At 44.7% G+C, this 21716-nt stretch overlaps 1 protein-coding gene across 1 annotated transcript in view; it reads left to right on the top strand.

Annotated features, from left to right (window-relative positions):
• The window catches only part of LOC124047651 (guanine nucleotide exchange factor subunit RIC1-like), a 69120-nt gene that overhangs the window by 24713 nt on the left and 22691 nt on the right, over positions 1-21716 (top strand). The window contains exon 3 of the mRNA XM_046367965.1: positions 17792-17871. Coding sequence (XP_046223921.1) covers positions 17792-17871 — 80 coding nt within the window. The remainder of the gene's footprint in view (positions 1-17791; positions 17872-21716) is intronic.

The following is a 21716-nucleotide window of genomic DNA, read 5'->3' as shown; positions in this document are numbered from 1 at the left end:
TCTGGCCTGTCAAGCTGACCTTCCTACAGGGGCATGTATTTGTATGTGCCCGGTTCAGACGAGGGCACTGGCAGACACACAGAGGAAGGTACTGCAGTCAAGGGTCACAAGGCCTATTGGGCCATTACTCATAAAGGTATTTTTTAATGTGGTTAAGTCTAATCTTGTCTCGCTCGACGCTGCCAGGATGAGCGCAAAGCATTTTGGTGGAATAGAAAAAGCTACTTTTTGTTTTGGTACTTTCTGGTCCCTGAGGCATGTTTGCATATTTGTTTGATTTTAGGATGGATTACTGTGAATATTTTAAATTTATCGGCCAAAGATGGTTTTGTAATTGTATCAAGATTTTAAGGTGAAAATAAGTAATAATAATATAATAATATATGCCATTTAGCAGACTCTAAGGATCACTCTCTTGATACCTTCTTGGCCAAAATTGCATAATACTAATGTTATGTTTATGTATTTTGTTCTTTGCATATGACATTTTCTGACCTCCATTAAAGTCTTTCAAAACAAAGTTTGTAATCATCGGCCTGAACAATTTAGTCAGCTGAACTTCTTACCACTTTACTTTTAGTTCTACTGCTGAAAACTCCCATCTTGGTTGTTGAGGGAAACCGGTCATAGTGCAGAACACTCCTGGTGCAGTTCTAGGTGTGCTGCTCACCGCGGTGGTTTATTCTGTCCCTTTGTTTCCATTGTTGCTCAGGTTCTAGTTCCAGCACCGCTGCATTATTGATTTTGTAGTAGGTAGGCCTAGACACGGTCGCTAAATGAACGACCTCAACAGAATGGAATGTTGTGTTTCCTATGAAACATTTCAAAGATGTGTAAGGGTAAAAAAAAACTTTGTACATCGGTTCTAATACCAATGTGAGAACCTTTATTTTAAAAAATATATATATTTTTTAAATGTTGTCTCTCAGTCTAGGACATAGTCCAGAGACCCAGACTGACTACCGTTGTTTTGTATGCCAGTGACACCTGCTGACCCTGGTCGATCTGTTGATCGACACAGCGGCTTTAAGAAAGAAACTGGAGCTCTGAGTTTCCGTTCGGGCTGTCGCCAAGGCAACGGGCGTCTGGAGTTTCACAAGTGGAGCGTACATTTCAGGATGGCATGGGGGGACCTGCGTTGGTACATGTCACACGCAGTCACAACAAACCTGCCAGGGAGGGGGTTGGTAGAAATGAGCAGGGGCAAGGCCAAGAACAGACTGCCGTTGCATCCCAAATGGCACCCTATTTCCTATAGAGTGCACTACATTTGACCTTAGCCAGGGCTCTGGTCAAAAGTAGTGCACTATGTAGGGAATAGGGTAACATTTAGGAGACAACCTGTCTGCTTGCTAAAAGCCCTATCTTGTTTACTTACCCCTGCTCTGAGACGACGACTACCACATGGTCAGTTATTGAGGTGTTTTTATTTGTGATAGGATACTGTGTAACTAATATTCCAACTACAGCTAATCCTCTAAATCCCCACAAATCCAAATTTGTGTGTTACTGACTGGAGCTTAATTACACCAAGACTGTCTAGCCAGAACTAACTTCCACTCTTAACATAATTGCCTCAGACAGATGGTTTCAATTCAGGCAGAAATGAAAGATGGAAATAGCTGATGTGGTTGAATTCTTTCTGACGTTTGATTTCTGACTGTAGTGACGTTTGGCCTTGCATTGAGTAAGTGAAAGAACTCGCCACGCAACTAGACTCAAGTCCCCACCTAAACGCCAGTGCTGAGCTACAGGGCTGCATTCTTGGAGACAGGAGTGTGTATGACAGCATACAGGCACTATACTCAAGTCTCCACTTGACCCTCTGGTCATGGGCTGGGGGTTACAAGACAGGAGTGTGTGAAGCTATGAAGCTTTTAGATAACTGACCCAGTCCCCCTCTGTTTCTATTTTTAACCTCTGCATCTGCTCCCTCTGTTGTTTTTGGCTCGTTGGGCCTGATGGTTTTTGCACATTCCTAGCGTTCATCCATGAGGGATTTGGCTCTTGTGTAAGTTGAAACGGACAGTCCTGGCCAGGAGGACATGTTAGTTAGAGGTTCTCTCCAAAAGGCCTCCACCTTCCTCGTAGTGAAAATGTTTATACGCTCCGACTGAACATTCCGTTCCAGTTTGGATGGGAAAACGTTTCCTTGGGTTGGCTTGGCGTTGGTTTCACCTGACTCTCCTGTCTATTGCGAGACCATGACTCTGAATCACACTCTGTTGCAGATCCATTCATAATATCTTGTCTTCAAGGTTGGACATTGTTTTGGGACAAACAGACCATCGCTGAACCTTTGTTTGAGCCAAGTGAGTAAGGCGTGATGACCGAAGCTTTGAGACCAGTGTGGCATGAGGACTCCAAGCCAAAGGTTATCTAAATACACAGATCCCTGTACATCATAAAATAGATTTTAATGTAGCCTTCAGCTACCTAAAATTTCACTCAGAACCTTCCGTGAATAGGTTCGGACTCCTCCAGAGAACAAACGTCTGCTGAACTGAAGTAAAGTCTTCATGCTCAAGTAATCTCTTTAGTCCCTGTCGATTACTCGCTTTAATACAGTGGAGATATTTGGTGATCCCTTGATTTTCCTCTGCACGTTTCTGCTTTCTCGACCACTTATTTAACCGCTTATTTATTTTCCTCGTGGTCGTGACCTTGCAAATCGTATTCCCCCTCCCCCAACCCTGAGGTAAAGTTCAGGATGAAAACATCCAAAGAGGTGTGTTTTTCAAGCTGAAAAAGTCCTCTTGCAGAAAGAATACAAGCCAATTGTTTTGAAATCGGCTCGCTTGCTGTTTCCACACTCTGTCTTATCTAGAGTAACTAGGCCAATATGAGTGAACTCGAAGACTCGATTTGTTTTTCGGCCGTCTCTTGTATTAATTTAATTTAATTAATTTAATTTAAATCTGAACGACTTGATTAGTGTAGTGTTAGCTAGCTACATAGTTGTCTTTGCTGTCTTCGTATCCAAGATAATTGTGTAGTTTAGAGCGTGTAGTCTTAGAGTGATTATCTTAATTTACCGAGGTTAGCTAGCCAGCTATTTGTCGTCCTTAACGTAGGAGACACTGCTAGCTAGCCAACAGCTAGCCAACGTCTACTGAATAGAACTTCCGCACTCAACAACCCGGTCGCATTCCGCTTCGCTCCACAGGTAGTATCACATTTTTCATTTCATTTCATTACAGCACAACGGTTTGATTTGTTTGATCGTAGCTAGCTACATAGCTAGCTACATAGCCGTCTGTGTATCAAAGATAATTGTGTAGTCTAGAGCGATTTTCTAGGTTAGCTAGCCAGCTATTGTCGTTCTTTTAACGCAACGTAACGTAATCAACACTGCTAGCTAGCCAGCTAGCCCCCGAATAGCAGCACTGTAGAAACTACTACACTCAACGGAACGACTTGATTAGTGTAGTGTCAACAACGCAGCCACTGTCAGCTAGCCTACAAAGTCAACAACGCAGCCACTGCCAGCTAGCCTACTTCAGCAGTACTGTATCATTTTTAATAATTTTAATCAATAAGATTCTTGCTACGTAAGCTTAACTTTCTGAACATTCGAGACGTGTAGTCCACTTGTCATTCCAATCTCCTTGCATTAGCGTAGCCTCTTCTGTAGCCTGTCAACTATGTGTCTGTCTATCCCTGTTCTCTCCTCTCTGCACAGACCATACAAACGCTTCCCACCCGCGTGGCCGCTGCCACCCTAATCTGGTGGTCCCAGCGCGCACGACCCACGTGGAGTTCCAGGTCTCCGGTAGCCTCTGGAACTGCCGATCTGCAGCCAACAAGGCAGAGTTCATCTCAGCCTATGCCTCCCTCCAGTCCCTCGACTTCTTGGCACTGACAGAAACATGGATCACCACAGATAACACTGCTACTCCTACTGCTCTCTCTTCGTCCGCCCACGTGTTCTCGCACACCCCGAGAGCTTCTGGTCAGCGGGGTGGTGGCATAGGGATCCTTATCTCTCCCATGTGGTCATTCTCTCTTTCTCCCCTTACCCATCTGTCTATCGCCTCCTTTGAATTTCATGCTGTCACAGTTACCAGCCCTTTCAAGCTTAACATCCTTATCATTTATCGCCCTCCAGGTCCCCTCGGAGAGTTCATCAATGAGCTTGATGCCTTGATAAGCTCCTTTCCTGAGGACGGCTCACCTCTCACAGTTCTGGGCGACTTTAACCTCCCCACGTCTACCTTTGACTCATTCCTCTCTGCCTCCTTCTTTCCACTCCTCTCCTCTTTTGACCTCACCCTCTCACCTTCCCCCTACTCACAAGGCAGGCAATACGCTCGACCTCATCTTTACTAGATGCTGTTCTTCCACTAACCTCATTGCAACTCCCCTCCAAGTCTCCGACCACTACCTTGTATCCTTTTCCCTCTCGCTCTCATCCAACACTTCCCACACTGCCCCTACTCGGATGGTATCGCGCCGTCCCAACCTTCGCTCTCTCTCCCCCGCTACTCTCTCCTCTTCCATCCTATCATCTCTTCCCTCTGCTCAAACCTTCTCCAACCTATCTCCTGATTCTGCCTCCTCAACCCTCCTCTCCTCCCTTTCTGCATCCTTTGACTCTCTATGTCCCCTATCTTCCAGGCCGGCTCGGTCCTCCCCTCCCGCTCCGTGGCTTGACGACTCAATGCGAGCTCACAGAACAGGGCTCCGGAAGGCCGAGCGGAAATGGAGGAAAACTCGCCTCCCTGCGGACCTGGCATCCTTTCACTCCCTCCTCTCTACATTTTCCTCCTCTGTCTCTGCTGCTAAAGCCACTTTCTACCACTCTAAATTCCAAGCATCTGCCTCTAACCCTAGGAAGCTCTTTGCCACATTCTCCTCCCTCCTGAATCCTCCTCCCCCTCCCCCTCCTCCCTCTCTGCAGATGACTTCGTCAACCATTTTGAAAAGAAGATCGACGACATCCGATCCTCGTTTGCTAAGTCAAACAACACCGCTGGTTCTGCTCACACTGCCCTACCCTGTGCTCTGACCTCTTTCTCCCCTCTCTCTCCAGATGAAATCTCGCGTCTTGTGACGGCCGGCCGCCCAACAACCTGCCCGCTCGACCCTATCCCCTCCTCTCTTCTCCAGACCATTTCCGGAGACCTTCTCCCTTACCTCACCTCGCTCATCAACTTATCCCTGACCGCTGGCTACGTCCCTTCCGTCTTCAAGAGAGCGAGAGTTGCACCCCTTCTGAAAAAACCTACACTCGATCCCTCCGATGTCAACAACTACAGACCAGTATCCCTTCTTTCTTTTCTCTCCAAAACTCTTGAACGTGCCGTCCTTGGTCAGCTCTCCCGCTATCTCTCTCAGAATGACCTTCTTGATCCAAATCAGTCAGGTTTCAAGACTAGTCATTCAACTGAGACTGCTCTTCTCTGTATCACGGAGGCGCTCCGCACCGCTAAAGCTAACTCTCTCTCCTCTGCTCTCATCCTTCTAGACCTATCGGCTGCCTTCGATACTGTGAACCATCAGATCCTCCTCTCCACCCTCTCCGAGTTGGGCATCTCCGGCGCGGCCCACGCTTGGATTGCGTCCTACCTGACAGGTCGCTCCTACCAGGTGGCGTGGCGAGAATCTGTCTCCTCACCACGCGCTCTCACCACTGGTGTCCCCCAGGGCTCTGTTCTAGGCCCTCTCCTATTCTCGCTATACACCAAGTCACTTGGCTCTGTCATAACCTCACATGGTCTCTCCTATCATTGCTATGCAGACGACACACAATTAATCTTCTCCTTTCCCCTTCTGATGACCAGGTGGCGAATCGCATCTCTGCATGTCTGGCAGACATATCAGTGTGGATGACGGATCACCACCTCAAGCTGAACTTCGGCAAGACGGAGCTGCTCTTCCTCCCGGGGAAGGACTGCCCGTTCCATGATCTCGCCATCACGGTTGACAACTCCATTGTGTCCTCCTCCCAGAGCGCTAAGAACCTTGGCGTGATCCTGGACAACAAACTGTCGTTCTCAACTAACATCAAGGCGGTGGCCCGTTCCTGTAGGTTCATGCTCTACAACATCCGCAGAGTACGACCCTGCCTCACACAGGAAGCGGCGCAGGTCCTAATCCAGGCACTTGTCATCTCCCGTCTGGATTACTGCAACTCGCTGTTGGCTGGGCTCCCTGCCTGTGCCATTAAACCCCTACAACTCATCCAGAACGCCGCAGCCCGTCTAGTGTTCAACCTTCCCAAGTTCTCTCACGTCACCCCGCTCCTCCGCTCTCTCCACTGGCTTCCAGTTGAAGCTCGCATCCGCTACAAGACCATGGTGCTTGCCTACGGAGCTGTGAGGGGAACGGCACCTCAGTACCTCCAGGCTCTGATCAGGCCCTACACCCAAATAAGGGCACTGCGTTCATCCACCTCTGGCCTGCTCGCCTCCCTACCACTGAGGAAGTACAGTTCCCGCTCAGCTCAGTCAAAACTGTTCGCTGCTCTGGCTCCCAATGGTGGAACAAACTCCCTCACGACGCCAGGACAGCGGAGTCAATCACCACCTTCCGGAGACACCTGAAACCCCACCTCTTTAAGGAATACCTAGGATAGGATAAAGTAATCCTTCTCACCCCCCTTAAAATATTTAGATGCACTATTGTAAAGTGGTTGTTCCACTGGATGTCATAAGGTGAATGCACCAATTTGTAAGTCGCTCTGGATAAGAGCGTCTGCTAAATGACTTAAATGTAAATGTAAATGTAATTCAGCACACGAAAGAAGCTGACTCAAACAATGCAGTCACTATATCCTATATCCTAATTGTGTGCAAATGTCTACTTTTACCTTCAAGCTGTATTGAGAGTGAAGACCGAGCTGGCTGGCTTCTGGCTGAGCTTTCAAGTACATTGTTTGAATTGTATTTTTTTTTAACCTGTAACATGAGAGATTAAAAACAGCTGACTTTAGATGTTTTGTCTGAAAACCCTGTGCCATTTACATTCCAGGCGCAATAGAGTATGAGATGGCTAGGCACAACCCCTTCTCTCTCCCACCCTTCTTCCCTAGTCAGTCTCCGAGGTAGGCCTATACTTTCAGTGCCTTACAGTATTCTCACCCCTTGACTTTTTCTATATTTTCTCTTACAACCTGAATTTAAAATGGATTCAATTCAAAATTGTCACTGGCCTATGCACAATACCCCGTAACATCCAGTGGAATTACGTTTTTAGATATTGTTTTTTACAAATGTAATAAATGAAAAGCTGAAATGTCTTGACAATAAATATTCAACCCCTTTGTTATGACAAGCCTTTAAGTGAATGAGTAAAAATGTCACGTAAGTTGTATGGACTCATTCTGTGTAGTAATAGTCTGAATGTTTTTTTTCTTCCTACAACTACCTCGTCTCTGTAAGGTCCCTCAGTCGAGCAGTGAATTTTCAACACCGATTCAACCACAAGGAAGTTTTCCCGATGCCTCGCAAAGAAGGGGACTTATTGGTAGATAAGAAGAAAAAAAGAAGTGGACATTATCTGTTTGAGCATGGTGAAGTTATTAACTACACTTTGGGTGGTGTAGCAATACGCCCAGTCACTACAAAGATACAGGCGTCCTTCCTAACTCAGTTCCCGTAGAGGAAGGAAACCACTCAGGGATTTCACTACGAGGCCAAGGGTGACTTTAAAACAGTTAAGGAGTTCCGTGGCTGTGATGGGAGAAAATTGAGGATGGATCAATAACATGGTAGATATGCCACACTACTAACCTAAATGAGTGACAGAGTGAAAATAAGTACGTTTCTACAGGGGGCAAAAAAGTAATACTGCAAAATGTGGCAAAGAAATTAACTTTTTGTTTCAAGTTATGTTTGGGGCAAATCCAAAACAACACATCACTGAGTACTGCTCTTCATATTTTCAAGCATGGCGGTGGCTGCATCATGTTATGGATATGCTTAAAGCCCAAGGCCAAATCTGCACCAGAGTTGCTTACCAAGACATTAAATGTTCCTAAATGGATTCGTTGGCTTTGACTTAAGTCGTCTTGAAAATCAATGGCCAGACTTGAGCATTTTTTAAAAGATTAATGGGCAAATATTGTAGAATCCAGGTGTGCAAAGCTCTTAGACTTACCCAGAAAGACTCACTGCTGTAATTGCCGCCAAATGTGCTTCTTGAAAGTATCGACTCGGGTGTCAATACTTATGTAAATTAGATTTTCTGTATTTCATTTTCAATAAATGTACTGGCATTTCTAAAAACATGTTTTCGTTGTCAATATGGGGTATTGTGTGTAGATGGATGTATGAGAACCCAAACCTATTTAATCCATTTTCAATTCAGGCTGAATAAGTTGAGGGGTATTAATACTTTCTGAAAGCACTGTAAACCCCTGCTTGTCTGGCCATATCGACAAATACACCGGACTAGGAACCTTGGTCTTACCTGGGTATTTTTAGGGAAATAGAAAGGGGATAGAAATTCATTTGCACAACTGAATGTAATTCAAACAAAATGTGTCTTCCGCATTTTAACCCAGCCTTGATCAACGTCGTTGGTGCCCGGGGAGCAGTTGTTGTGATGGTTAACTGCCTTGCTCAAGGGCAGAACGGCAACATTTTTCACCTTGCACACTCTGGGATTCAAACAAGCAACCTTTTAGTTATTGTCCCAATGCTCTAACCGCTCGGCTACCTACCTAATCATCACTGCTTGTCTTGTTATTTGTCTAACTATAACGCCCGGTTATAGTACAGCCACGGTCTGTCTTTTTACCCGGAGGAGTGTTTTTCTCAGAGAAGGGCTGGAAGTAAAACTCAAACGGAACTCCCTGCCCCCCTCGGTTATGGAGTGTTGAGACTCAGGGACGCATAGCCCTGCTGGAAACCCCAAATTGGAGGAGAGCAGACCAAAGCTCCCAGGAGGGACAACGTAATCGCACCAGACCCAGGCAAAGTTTATCTTTAGGAGAGGGAGAAAGGAAAAAGTAAGCTGTGTGGAAGGGGGGGGGGTTCTTGTCTACATTTCATCATTTTCTGTGTTTTTAGTGTTTTTTTATTTATTCTGTGTTCAGTGTGTTTCTGTTACTCAACTGTCTGACCACTATTTGGCACATAAAACAGGATTTGCAATGATCATGAGAACAGTGAGGAATCAGCCCAGAGCGCCAAATTCAAATAAATTACTATAAAAATCGAACTTTCATTAAATTACACATGCAAGATAGCAAATTAAAGCTACACTTGTTGTGAATCCAGCCAACATGTCAGATTTCAAAAAGGCTTTTCGGCGAGAGCAAACAATGCTATTATCTGAGGATACCACCTCCGAAAACAAAGAGAAACCATATTTCAACCCTGCAGGCACGACACAAAATGCATAAATAAAAATATAATTTATGCCTGATGAGCTTCTTTTGTTGGCACTCCAATATGCCCCATAAACATCACAAATGGTCCTTTTTGTTCGATTTAATTCTGTCTATATCCAAAATGTCCATTTATTTGGCGCGTTTGATCCAGAAAAACACCGGTTCCAACTTGCGCGACATGACTACAAAATGTCTCAAAAGTTACCCGTAAACTTTGCCAAAACATTTCGAACTACTTTTGTAATACAACTTTAGGTATTTTTTTAATGTAAATAAACAATAAAATTGAAGACTGTGTTCAATACAGTAAGAAAACAAACTGAAGCATGCTTTCTGGCCATGCTCTTCTATCTAACAGTACACTTCAAATGACCCTCGTTCAAGATTGCCGTACTTCTTCATTACACAAAGGAATAACCTCAACCAATTTCTAAAGACTGTTGACGTCCAGTGGAAGCGATAGGAAATGCAAGAAGGTCCCTTAGAAATCTGGATTCCCAATGAAACCCATTGAAAGAGTGACCTCAAATCTTAATGGTTTGTCCTCGGTGTTTCACCTGCTAAATAAGTTCTGTTATACTCACAGACATGATTCAAACAGTTTTTGAAACTACAGTGTTTTCTATCCAAATCCACTAATAATATGCATATGTTATCTTCTGGTGATGAGTAGCAGGCAGTTGAATTTGGGCATGCATTTCATCCGGATATGAAAACACTGCCCCCTGTCACCAAGAAGTTAACAGGCACCGCATCGATTATATGCAACGCAGGACAAGCTAGATAAACTAGTAATATCATCAACCATGTGTAGTTAACTAGTGATTATGTTAAGATGGATTGTTTTTTAAATACGATTTGTTTAATGCTAGCTATCAACTTACCTTGGCTCCTTGCTGCACTCGCATAACTGGTGGTTAGCCTGCCACGCCGTCTCCCCATGGAGTGCAAAGTAATCAGCCATAAATGCAGATTACCGATTTGTTATGAAAACTTTAAATCGGCCATGCCGCTTAATCGGTCGACCTCCTAGTTCTTATGCACGACGCAAAGCGGAGTGCCCGGATACAGCCCTTAGCCGTGGTATACTGGCCATATGCCACGACCCCCAAGGTGCCTTATTGCTATTGTAAACTGTGTACCAATGTAATTAGAGCAGTACAAATACATGTTTTGTTATACCCAGGGAATACGGTCTGATATACCACGGCTGTACGCCAAATTTGCATGCAGATCTCGAACCACACAGTTTCTAATCAACGTTAGAGAATAGACTACAGAAATGAGAATTGACAACATTCCGATTCCAGAGTTCTGCTGTGATCTGTAATAAATATGTTACTGTTAAGTGATGTGCTAATTAGCCTGTTGTCAATATCTTTGAGGAGGGGGGTAATGCAATATTAGGAAGGTGTTTGTAATGTTTGGTATGCTCAAAAAAAGAAAGGCTGTTAGCTGCAGGTCTCTGAGAGATAGAAGCCCTGGAGAAGAGTAGGTGGCCTTCCTCACAGCACACACATCGAGCTCGCTGCCATCCAGGACCTCTATACCAAGCAGTTTCAGAAAATTTCACTGTTGGTGTACACCTGGTGTTTACAAAATGTGTCAAAATGTGATTTTGATTTGACACATGCAACACACAAACACACACACTTATCTACCCAGTGGGAGGAAGAACCCCCTCTTTACACTTTATTGTGGATCCTGTACCCACTTAGCAATTGCAGACGGCACCTTTTTAGCCCACAGCATCGTGCTCTCGGCTGAGTCACGACACCAAGAAGGCTAGATGTTGCATGGCCTTTCAGTTCTGTTTTTCTCAACAATGTAGCCGGTCAGCTTGATAAAATAACAAAACAGAAAGCAAGGCCGTTTTGCCAGACTCAGAGATATTCTTTGAGGTCGGCTAGTTGCAAGCTGCAATATTTTTTTCTACTTGACGACCCGACCAAATTCCCATAGAAATAGATGTTTATAGATCATTTGAAAGCAGGTCTAAGAAGCGGTAGTTGTTATTTGTGCGCTATTTCTATGCTTCCCATTTTTGAGTTATGTTTTTACGTCTTTTACTTTTGGTTTTGTACACCAGTTGAAAATACAGTATATATTCCCCTCAAAAATAATGTATTTCAGAGGTTTAGATGTTAGTGATTCTCTACACTTGTCACAAACTGAAATTACGCAAACTATTTGAATTTTAGCAACCAGGAAATGGTGGAGGCGGAGCAGTTTCTCCATATTGCACCTTTTTTAACTCTTGCTGCCAAAATACCATCGTTGTCTTTGTAGAATTATCTATGTCTAACATGCATTTCCAAGGTAGCTTCTATTGTGAAAGATGTTAAGTGTTTGAAGGGGGACCTTTGCTGCTCAGGATTAGGATCCTCACAGGTGCTGCTGTCCATGTTTGTATCTGTGTATTTGAGACATGAGTACTATTTCTGTTTATAACATGCTCAAGCTCTTTTGATAGACAAGTTTATTACGAGAGCTCATTTTGGCTCCCAACAAGCAGTAAGACTGAAAGTTAAATGAATGAACACATTGAACGTGCTTACGAGGAGCCAACGATCAGTTGTGTGTTTGCATGAAATGTGTAAATGCAACAAAGTCAAACATATGTAAAAAATAAAAAAAATGAAAAAAATACTTTTTTTAAGAAGTATTATTATTATTTTTTATAGATTTGTCTTTTTGCATAGTCAGAGTCGGTGCAGTCGGTTTAGTTTCCCACAGTCCACCATGTCTCAGCTCAGCTGCAGTGCTTGCTGGTTAGCTCAGATAGGCCTGAAATATCTGCACTGCGTTTTCAATCTGAGGAAATGGTTATTATAATAACTAGGCCATCTGAGGAGCCTGCTGTGAGCATTCACACTATATTTATATACTCCCCCTTTTGAATGTGATGAAGTGCTGTTCTTAAGTAATAACTAACTGGAAGTGTTGGGCCTGCTTTTCTGTGTGAGGAATATTTGTCTGACGAGGAGTCACAGTTAAAGGTTTGAGTGTGCATTGTGCAAGTTGGAGTGTATTGCGACTTACTCAAATGTAGGTAATGAAATGTAAATTGTTTTCTATGGCAACTACTCTCTCTTCAACCAAGTTTTTAATAGATGTTTTCTCTTCCATCTCCTCTCCTGTAACGTCCTCTCATTGTCAACTGCATTTATTTTCAGCAAACTTAACGTGTAAATATTTTTATGCACATAACACGATTCAACAACTGAGACAAGCTGAACAAGTTCCACAGACATGTGACTAACAGAAATTGAATGTGTCCCTGAACAAAGGGGGGGGGGTCAAAATCAAAAGTAAGTCTGTATCTGGTGTGGTCACCAGCTACATTAAGTACTGCAGTGCATCTCCTCCTCATAGACTGCACAATATTTGCCAGTAGTTCTTACTGTGAGATGTTACCCCACTCTCCCACCAAGGCACCTGCAAGTTCCCATTTCTGGGGGGTACGGCCCTCACCCTCAGATCCAACAGGTCCCAGTCGTGCTCAATGGGATTGAGATCCGGGTTCTTCGCTGGCCATGGCAGGACACTGACATTCCTGTCTTGCAGGAAATCACGCACAGAACAAGCAGTATGGCTGGTGGCATTGTCATGCTGGAGGGTCATGTCAGGATGAGCCTGTATGAAGGGTACCACATGAGGGAGGAGGATGTCTTCCCTGTAATGCACAGCGTTGATTTTCTGCAATGACAACAAGCTCAGCCCGATGATGCTGTGACACACCGCCCCAGACCATGACGGTTCCTCCACCTCCAAATCGATCCCGCTCCAGAGTACAGGCCTCGGTGTAAATCTTATTCCTTCTACGATAAACGCGATTCCGACCATCACCTCTGGTGAGACACAACCGCGACTCGTCAGTGAAGAGCGCTTTTTTCAAGTCCTGTCTGGTCCACCAACAGTAAGTTTGTGCTCGTAGGCAACGTTGTTGCCGGTGATGTCTGGTGAGGACCTGCCTTACAACAGGCCTACGAGCCCTCAGTCCAGCCTCTCTCAGCCTATTGCGGACAGTCTGAACACTGATGACGGGATTGTGCTTTCCTGGTGTAACTCGGGCAGTTGTTGTTGCCACCTGTGTGATCTTCGGATGTGCCGATCCTGTGCAAGTGTTGTTACACGTGGTCTTCGCAGTGGCAGACCATCAGCTGTCCGTCATGTCTCCCTGTAGCACTGTCTTAAGCGTCTCACAGTACGGACATTGCAATTTGTTGCCCTGGCCACATCTGCAGTCCTCATGCCTCCTTGCAGCATGCCTAAGGCACGTTCATGCAGATGAGCAGGGACCCTGGCCATCTTTCTTTTGGTGTTTTTCAGAGTCAGTAGAAAGGCCTCTTTGGTGTCATAACTGTGACCTTAATTGCCAACCGTCTGTAAACTGTTAGTGTCTTAACGACCGTTCCACAGGTGCATGTTCATTAATTGTTCATGGTTCATTGAACAAGCATGGGAAACAGTGTTTAAACCCTTTACGATGAAGATCTGTGAAGTTGTTTGGATTTTTTTACTAATTATCTTTGAAAGACTGGGTCCTGAAAAGGGGCAGTTTCTTTTCCCCCCTTTTTCTTGTTGCAGAGTTTACATATTCAATCCGAGATATAAAAATGAACCATTCAGAACTCCATGTTCTACAAGTGTCAGCATATTAAAGTCTGATAGCCCACATGTAGCTGGAGTAAGTCTGACTGTCCGGGCCCTTTTGTTTCTGCTGTCCTGTCACCCAGGCAACCACATCCATCCCTGCGGTTCAGCGCATCATGAATGTTTCTTGAAGGTGGTCCAGTAACTGTATAGATAGAATTGAACCACCGCTCTATATCCAACACAGTCCTTTTCTTTGCCCTGCTATGTTCTCATAAAAAAAATGGTCCTCCTCGACCGTCATGTGGAGGAGTCTGACAGATCAACTTGGCAAGGAGATGTTTGGCTTGGCGCTTCACACACTCGCTCTCATCGCTTTCATCCTTTTCATATGCAAAATCATTCCTACGTAATGCCCATGAAGTCATGTCCCAGCCATGTTCTTAGCATCGGTATTTCGACTGCTTGTCATCATGCAGCAGATGGGGTCAATTCCATTTAAATTCCAGTCAATTCAGAAAGCAAACCCAATTCCACATGTTCCTAATTGAAAAGCATGGAATTTCAGTGTATGGAATTGACCCCAACCCTGCTATAGAGTGACAGAGTAGAAGCGACTGCCACTAACATAATACCATTTTTTAACACTACAGAGCAGAGCCAAAGCAAGCCGAGAGGCACTGTACTGGGCTGGTTACGCGTCCCCCAAAGTTGTTGGAATGTTAAAGATATTAGTGCCAGCAAGTTGGCGCAAGTGTTAAGCGTAAGTGTTAAGCGTGAGTCTATCACTAGCAGGCTTGATTCTGCTCCCATTCAGGCCTCGCTGTCACTCACTCAGCTGTCACTCAGCCAGCTGTCACTCACTAAGGCAGCATGTATTCTTCCCTCATCAGCACAGAGTCGCAGGGTGAACTCTCAAAGTTCAGACACACTGACTGCTCTTCCAAAAATATGTCCCGTCTTACTTTGCATGTCCAAAAATATGTGGACATCTGCTCGTCGAACATATCATTCATATGTAGTTGGTCCCCCCTTTGCTGCTATAACAGCCTCCACTCTTCTGGGAAGGCTTTCCGCTAGATGTTGGAACATTGCTGCGGGGACTTGCTTCCATTCAGCCACGAGCATTAGTGAGGTCGGGCACTGATGTGCGATTAGGCTAGGCTCGCAGTCGGTGTTACAATTTAATCTCAAAGGTGTTCGATGGGGTTGAGGTTGGGGCACTGTGAAGGCCAGTCAAGTTCTTCCACACTGATCTCGACAAACCATTTCTGTATGGTCTTCTCTTTGTGCACGGGGGCATTGTCATACAGGAAAGGGCCATCCCCAAACTGTTGCCACAAAGTTGGGAGCACAGAGTCGTCGAGAATGTCATTGTATGATGTAGCGTTAAGATTTCCCTTCACTAGAACTAAAGGGCCTGAACCACAAAAAAATCCCCAGAGCATTATTCCTCTTCCACCAAACTTGACAGTTGGCATTATGCGTTTGGGTAGGTAGCGTTCTCCTGGCATCCTGTCAAACCCAGATTTGTCCGTCGGACTGCCAGATGAAGTTTGATTCGGCACTCCAGAGAATGCGTTTCTACTGCTCCGGAGTTCAAAGGCGGCGAGCTGTAAAGCACACCGGCCAACGCTTAGCATTGCACATGGTGATCTTAGCCCTGTGTGCGGCTGCTCGGCCATGGAAACCCATTTCATGAAGCTCCCGACGAACAGTTCTTGTGCATATGTTGCTTCCAGAGGCAGTTTGGAACTCGGTAGTAAGTGTTGCAACAATTTGTACTTTCTTCATCACTTGGCGGTCCTGTTCTGTGAGTTTGTGTGGTCTACCACTTTGCAGCTGAGCCTTTGTTGCTCCTTTACTTTCCCACTTCATAATAACAGCATTTACAGTTGACCGGTGCCGCTCTAGCAGGGCAGAAATTTGACAAACTAACTTGTTGGAAAGGTGGCTTCATATGACGGTGCCATGTTGAAATCACTGAGTTCTCCAGTACGGCTATTCTACTGGCAATGTTTGTCTATGGAGGTTGCATGGCGGTGTGCTCGATTTATATACACCTGTCAGCAATCGGTGTGGCTGAAATAGCCAATTCCACTCATTTGAATGGATGTCCACATTCTTTTGGCCTTGTAGTGTGTAGCTATCTCTTTCTTGCCTCCTCTTCTATACTCTCTGGCTCTCTCCTTTTTCCAGCCCAGACTCCTATTGCTCTGCTCTCTGAGTAATGCTTGGCTTTGTTTCTGCCACACACCAGATCAAAGCTACATGGACTCTGGCTGCTCTGTTTGTTGTCATGGACAGTTCTTTCCATTTTCAACAGTTATTTTTCCAAAGAATTTCTCTAGCCTTTCTTTCATAACAGCTTTGCCTCTAGCATTGCTAGTGTCACTACATCACTTACTCCAACCAGGCTTATACTGAAATGTCATGTTTAATTATGGAACTAGCTTAGCTTCCTGAGTTTTCACTTCCTCCCCCACATCTCCATGGAGACAGCTTTGTAATTGTATGGCTCTGTTGTTGTTTGGGTTATTCTTTATTGGATGCTCCTTAGTCTGGTCCCAGATCGATGTTGTCCTGCCAACAGTCGTAACAATGATGACTGTAGGAGTTGGTAAAATGGCACGGACAGATCTGAGACCAAGCTAGATACACCCCAGTCTAAGTTGAGCTGTTTTTGGCTGTGGAAAGAAATACAGAACTAATTTAAGAGTTGTTTTTGTCAAATGTATACACGGAAAAGCTTTAGCAAGACTAACATTAGACGATTTAGGTATCTGTATGCTTCTGTGGTAAGCTGTACATGAAATATGGTCCTTCATTTCGATCATAAGAAATTTGACCCTTTTTTTCTCCTGTCATAAACAGCTGTTCCTTTTTCAGTTCTAGAGGTTGACACATTGAATGACCAACAGTCTGTGAAATGAGTGGCGGTTTGAAGCGTTGTTTGTTTTCAAGAGTAGGCCAAGAACCATGTGTCTGTTAATCCAGCCTTAATGACTATAACAGAGCCCAGTTTGGCTACAGATCTCTTTCTCTCTCTCTCTGTCTCTGGTTTTATAGTACTCTAGCCTACTTATTGCTCCAGCTGGTGTTGCCTGTGGGGAATGAGTCAAATTTCTCACCTCATTATATTTCGTTAGTACGTGGCACGCCATTTTGGTTGCCACACTGTGTGGAAATGTCGGGGTACTCCAAGTACCCTTTGACTGTTTGGGGTTACTTGAGGTTAGGCTACAACGTTAGTTCAGTGAGTGCTGTGCACTGCGAGACCACGCAAATGATATGCCATTCACTTCACTGACTGACTGACTGTATCACGTGTCGCTGAAGTCTTTGAGCGTCTTTTTGTGAACTTGTGGTGTGCAAATGAACAGGCAAGTCAGGAACTTGACAACTGTTAAACATGAAATTAAAAGTGTGTGCATTTAGGCGTGTATAGGCCTATCTCTCTTTACTGTGCCCCTTGATGCCCCGAAGCTTGTTAGGAAAAAAAACTCCCCTTATTCTAGGTTAAACTTTCTCTGGTCTGAAGTATTTTCCTGTCTCGACTGCGCTTGCAAGACAGGCAAGCAAAGCCAGAGGGGCTGAAAAGGAGCGCTCCCTCGCCTATCTGATAATAATGACAGGTCTGAACAGTGGTGGCTGGGGATGGAGAGAGATGTTTTCTGTATACAGCAGGCTGGATGTAATAACACACCAAACCACAGTCCCTCTGATGGATCAGGGTGGATCTCAAGCATGACCAAGGCCACACCTTACTCATGAATAATGTGTCTCTTTTCCGCTCTCTTTCTCTCCCTCCTCTCTCTCTCTCTCTCGCCCTCTCGCCCTCTCTCTCTCTCTATGCAGGCTGCCAATGGCTACATCCTCATGTTTGACGTGGTGGGAGGAGGAGAGGACAAGTATCTTTATGAGCCAGTCTATCCCAAGTGAGTACTCAACTCTTCCCTTCCTGTTCTCCCCCCCCCCCCCCAAGAGTCAAATGTTGACGTTCAAAGTACAACAACAAAGGTCAACTGCAACAGGGCAAGGACCTGCTGGGGAAGGAAGGGGTTACATGTGGAATTTCTAAGCTAGCTACAAAGACCAACAATGCTCAATCACTCATAGCTTAGGACAAACCCCACTGTGTGTCGACACATGGCATGTTATCACAATTCATTTTTACCAGTAGGTCTGAGCAATAGGCTGTAGTTTAGGACTGGACTAGAGTTCAAAGTTTAGCCACAAAGGTCAATGTTGTACTCGAGCAGGCAATGCTCAGTCACTCAGTGTTTTAACACAAACCCAACTGTGTGTGCTGTCTACACAATATAATAATGTGTGTGTACCAGTCAGTGGGCCCGAGGAAAAGGCTGTAGTTCAGGGCATCATTGCACGTCGAAAGCCTTGGCAAGTGTCAGGACTAATTAGATTAACAATTATTTCTGTGGATGACTGTACAATGTGTTCTTCACCAGTCATATGCTGAACCATCCCACTGTTATAACACAGGGCACAGGGGTGTGTCATCACCACAGCCAGGTCTCTCAGTGAGGGACCACTCTGAGCTCCACAGGGAGCCCAGTCATTTAAATTGGTGGCCTATTTTATACAGGGATATTGGCACAGTAGGCAATGTAACCAATCATAGCCCTCCTTTTACTTGTATTATTGCACATCCTGCAAATCACCAGCAAAGGTAGACCATTTTGAATCCATTTTCACATTCACTCTGTTGGTAATTCTTACAAATTGGATCATGAATCTAAAAGTAGCAGAGATCCCACTCTGGAACTTTGATATGTCCATAGAGTGTATTGTGTGTGTGTGTGTGTGTGTGTGTGTGTGTGTGTGTGTGTGTGTGTGTGTGTGTGTGTGTGTGTGTGTGTGTGTGTGTGTGTGTGTGTGTGTGTGTGTGTGTGTGTGTGTGTGTGTGTGTGTGTGTGTGTGTGTGTGGGCAGTTTATATACATGCATACATACGGGTGGCAGGTAGCCTAACGTTTAAGAGGTTGGGCCATCTGTCGATGTACCCTTGAGCAAGGCACTTAACCCTAATTGCTCCTGTAAGTTGCTTTGGATAAATTACTAAAATGTCCATGTACACACACACACACACACACACACACACACACACACACACACACACACACACACACACACACACACACACACACACACACACACACAGTATATACAGTGCATTCAGAAATTATTCAGACCGCTTGTTTTTCCCCCCACATTTTGTTACATTACAGCCTTGTTCTAAAATGTATGAAATTATTTTCCCCTTCATCAAAACAATAGCCCATAATAGACAAACTAAAAACAGAAATGGCTTATTTACATAAGTATTCAGACCCTTTTGCTATGAGACTCGAAATTGAGCTCAGGTGCATCCTGTTTCCATTGATCATCATTGCCATGTTTCTACAACTTGATTGAAGTCCACCTGTGGTAAATTTCAATTGATTGACATGATTTGGAAAGGCACACACCTCTCTATATATAAGGTTCCACAGTTGACAGTGCATGTCAGAGAAAAAGCCAAGCCATGTGGTCGAAGGAATTGTCCGGAATTGTCCGCCTCGACACAATCTGAGACAGGATTGTGTCGGGGCACAGATCTGTGGAAGAGTACCAAAACATTTCTGCAGCATTGATGGTCCCCAAGAACACATTAGCTTCTGTTAGCAAGATGGCGCCGACGGAGATGTTTTTTAAAATGTATTATTTCTTACATTGTTACCCCATAAAATCTTAAGTGTTATTACACAGTATTGTATTGGATATAAGAGCGACATCAACTTACCAACATTACGACCAGGAATATGACTTTCCCGAAGCGGATATTTTGTTCGGAACACCACCCAGGACAGTGGATCTAATCCCAGAAGCCGACCCAAAACAACGTTGCCGCAGAAGAGGCAGACTGAGCGGCCTCCTGGTTAGGCTCCGTAGGTGTGCACACCGCCCACCGCTTCAGAGTATACTACTCGCCAATGTCCAGTCTCTTAACAACAAGGTAGATGAAATTAGAGCAAGGGTTGCCTTCCAGAGAGACATCAGAGATTGTAACATTCTCTGTTTCACAGAAACATGGCTCTCTTGGGATATGTTGTCAGAGTCAGCCCAGCCACCGGGCTTTTTCATGCGTTGCGCCAAAGATATAAACACCTCTGGGAAGAATGGCGGGGGTATATGCTTCATGATTAACAACTCATGGTGTAATCATAACATAAGGAACTCAAAGTTCTTCTGCTCACCCGACCTAGAATTCCTTACAATCAAATGCTGGCCATATATTATAAGTGAATTCTCGTCAGTTATCGTCACAGCTGTGTGTATATACCCCCACAAGTAGACATCACGACGGCCCTCATGGAACTGCACTGGAAACCACATGTCCTGAGGCTGCATTTATTGTAGCTGGGGATTTTAACAAAGCAAATTTGAGAATAAGGCTACCTAAATTCTATTAGCGTATTTATTGCAGCACTCACGTGGGCAATCCTCTAACTTCAGTAATCCATACAAGGCCCTCCCTTTTCCTCCCTTAAGCAAATCCGACCACGACACCATCTTGCTCCTACCATGTTAGGCAGAAACTCAAACAGGATGTACCTGTGACTAGAATATTCAACGCTGGTCTGACCAATTGTAATCCCCACTAACAAGGACTGTTCACTGACTACAGCTCAACATTCAACACCATAGTACCATCCAAGCTCATCATTAAGCTGGAGGCCCTGGGTCCCAACCCTACCCTGTGTGATTTGGGCCCTGTACTATGAGGGCCTCCCCCAGGTGGTGAAGGTAGGAAACATCTCTACTTCGCTGACCCTCAACACTGGGTCACCACAAGGGTGCGTGCACAGCCCCCTCCTTGTACATCCTGTTCACCCATGACTGCGTGGCCATGCACATCTCCAACTGTCATCAAGTTTGCAGATGATCCAACAGTAGTGGGCTTTATTACCAACAACAACGAGACAGCCTACATGGAGGAGGTGAGGACCCTGAGAGTGTAGTGTCAGGAAAACAACCTCTCACTCAACGTCAACAGAACAAAGGAGATGATCGTGGACTTCAGGAAACAGCAAAGGGAGCACCTCCTATCTACATCGAAGGGACAGTAGTGAAGAAGGTGGAAAGTTTCAAGTACCTCGGCATACACATCAGACAAACTGAAATAGTCCTCCCGCACAGACAGTGGAGTCCGAAGAAATATGGCTTCTCACCTAAAACCTTCACAAACATTTACAAGTGCACAGTTGAGTGTATCTTGTCGGGCTGTATCACTGCCTGGTACGGCACCGCCCTCAACTGCAAGGCTCTCCAGAGGGTGGTGCGGTCTGCAAAACGCATCACCGGGGGCAAACTACCTGCCCTCCAGGACACTGTTGTCATTGACGATCAGTAAATGTGAACACTGTATATTATCAAATCAATTCTCTGTGTAATTTTAATAATTTAATAATTTTAATTGCACGATCAAACTAATCCTGTAACTTTAACTAGGAAGTCAGGGCACCATGGGAACATATTTCAATTTCCCGAATATAACTCATATCTTATCAAAACAGTCGCGTATTAATTAATTTGACCTTATCAGTCTCATTACTGGACGCCGCAAACCATTGGATATCTGCACGAACCCTAGCATAGAATCATGAATCAGCGATATACAAATTGGCTTGATTATTTAACAAACTTAATCAATCACGGAATTACGTAAACACACACACAAATAGGTCATACATTGGTTATTACATGATACAAAGCAAAAGTTC

This window comes from Oncorhynchus gorbuscha, linkage group LG11, assembly GCF_021184085.1.
Source record: "Oncorhynchus gorbuscha isolate QuinsamMale2020 ecotype Even-year linkage group LG11, OgorEven_v1.0, whole genome shotgun sequence".
Lineage (NCBI taxonomy): Eukaryota > Metazoa > Chordata > Actinopteri > Salmoniformes > Salmonidae > Oncorhynchus > Oncorhynchus gorbuscha.
The sequence above is the reverse complement of the archived record's forward strand: the minus strand, read 5'-3'. Positions and strand labels throughout refer to the sequence as shown.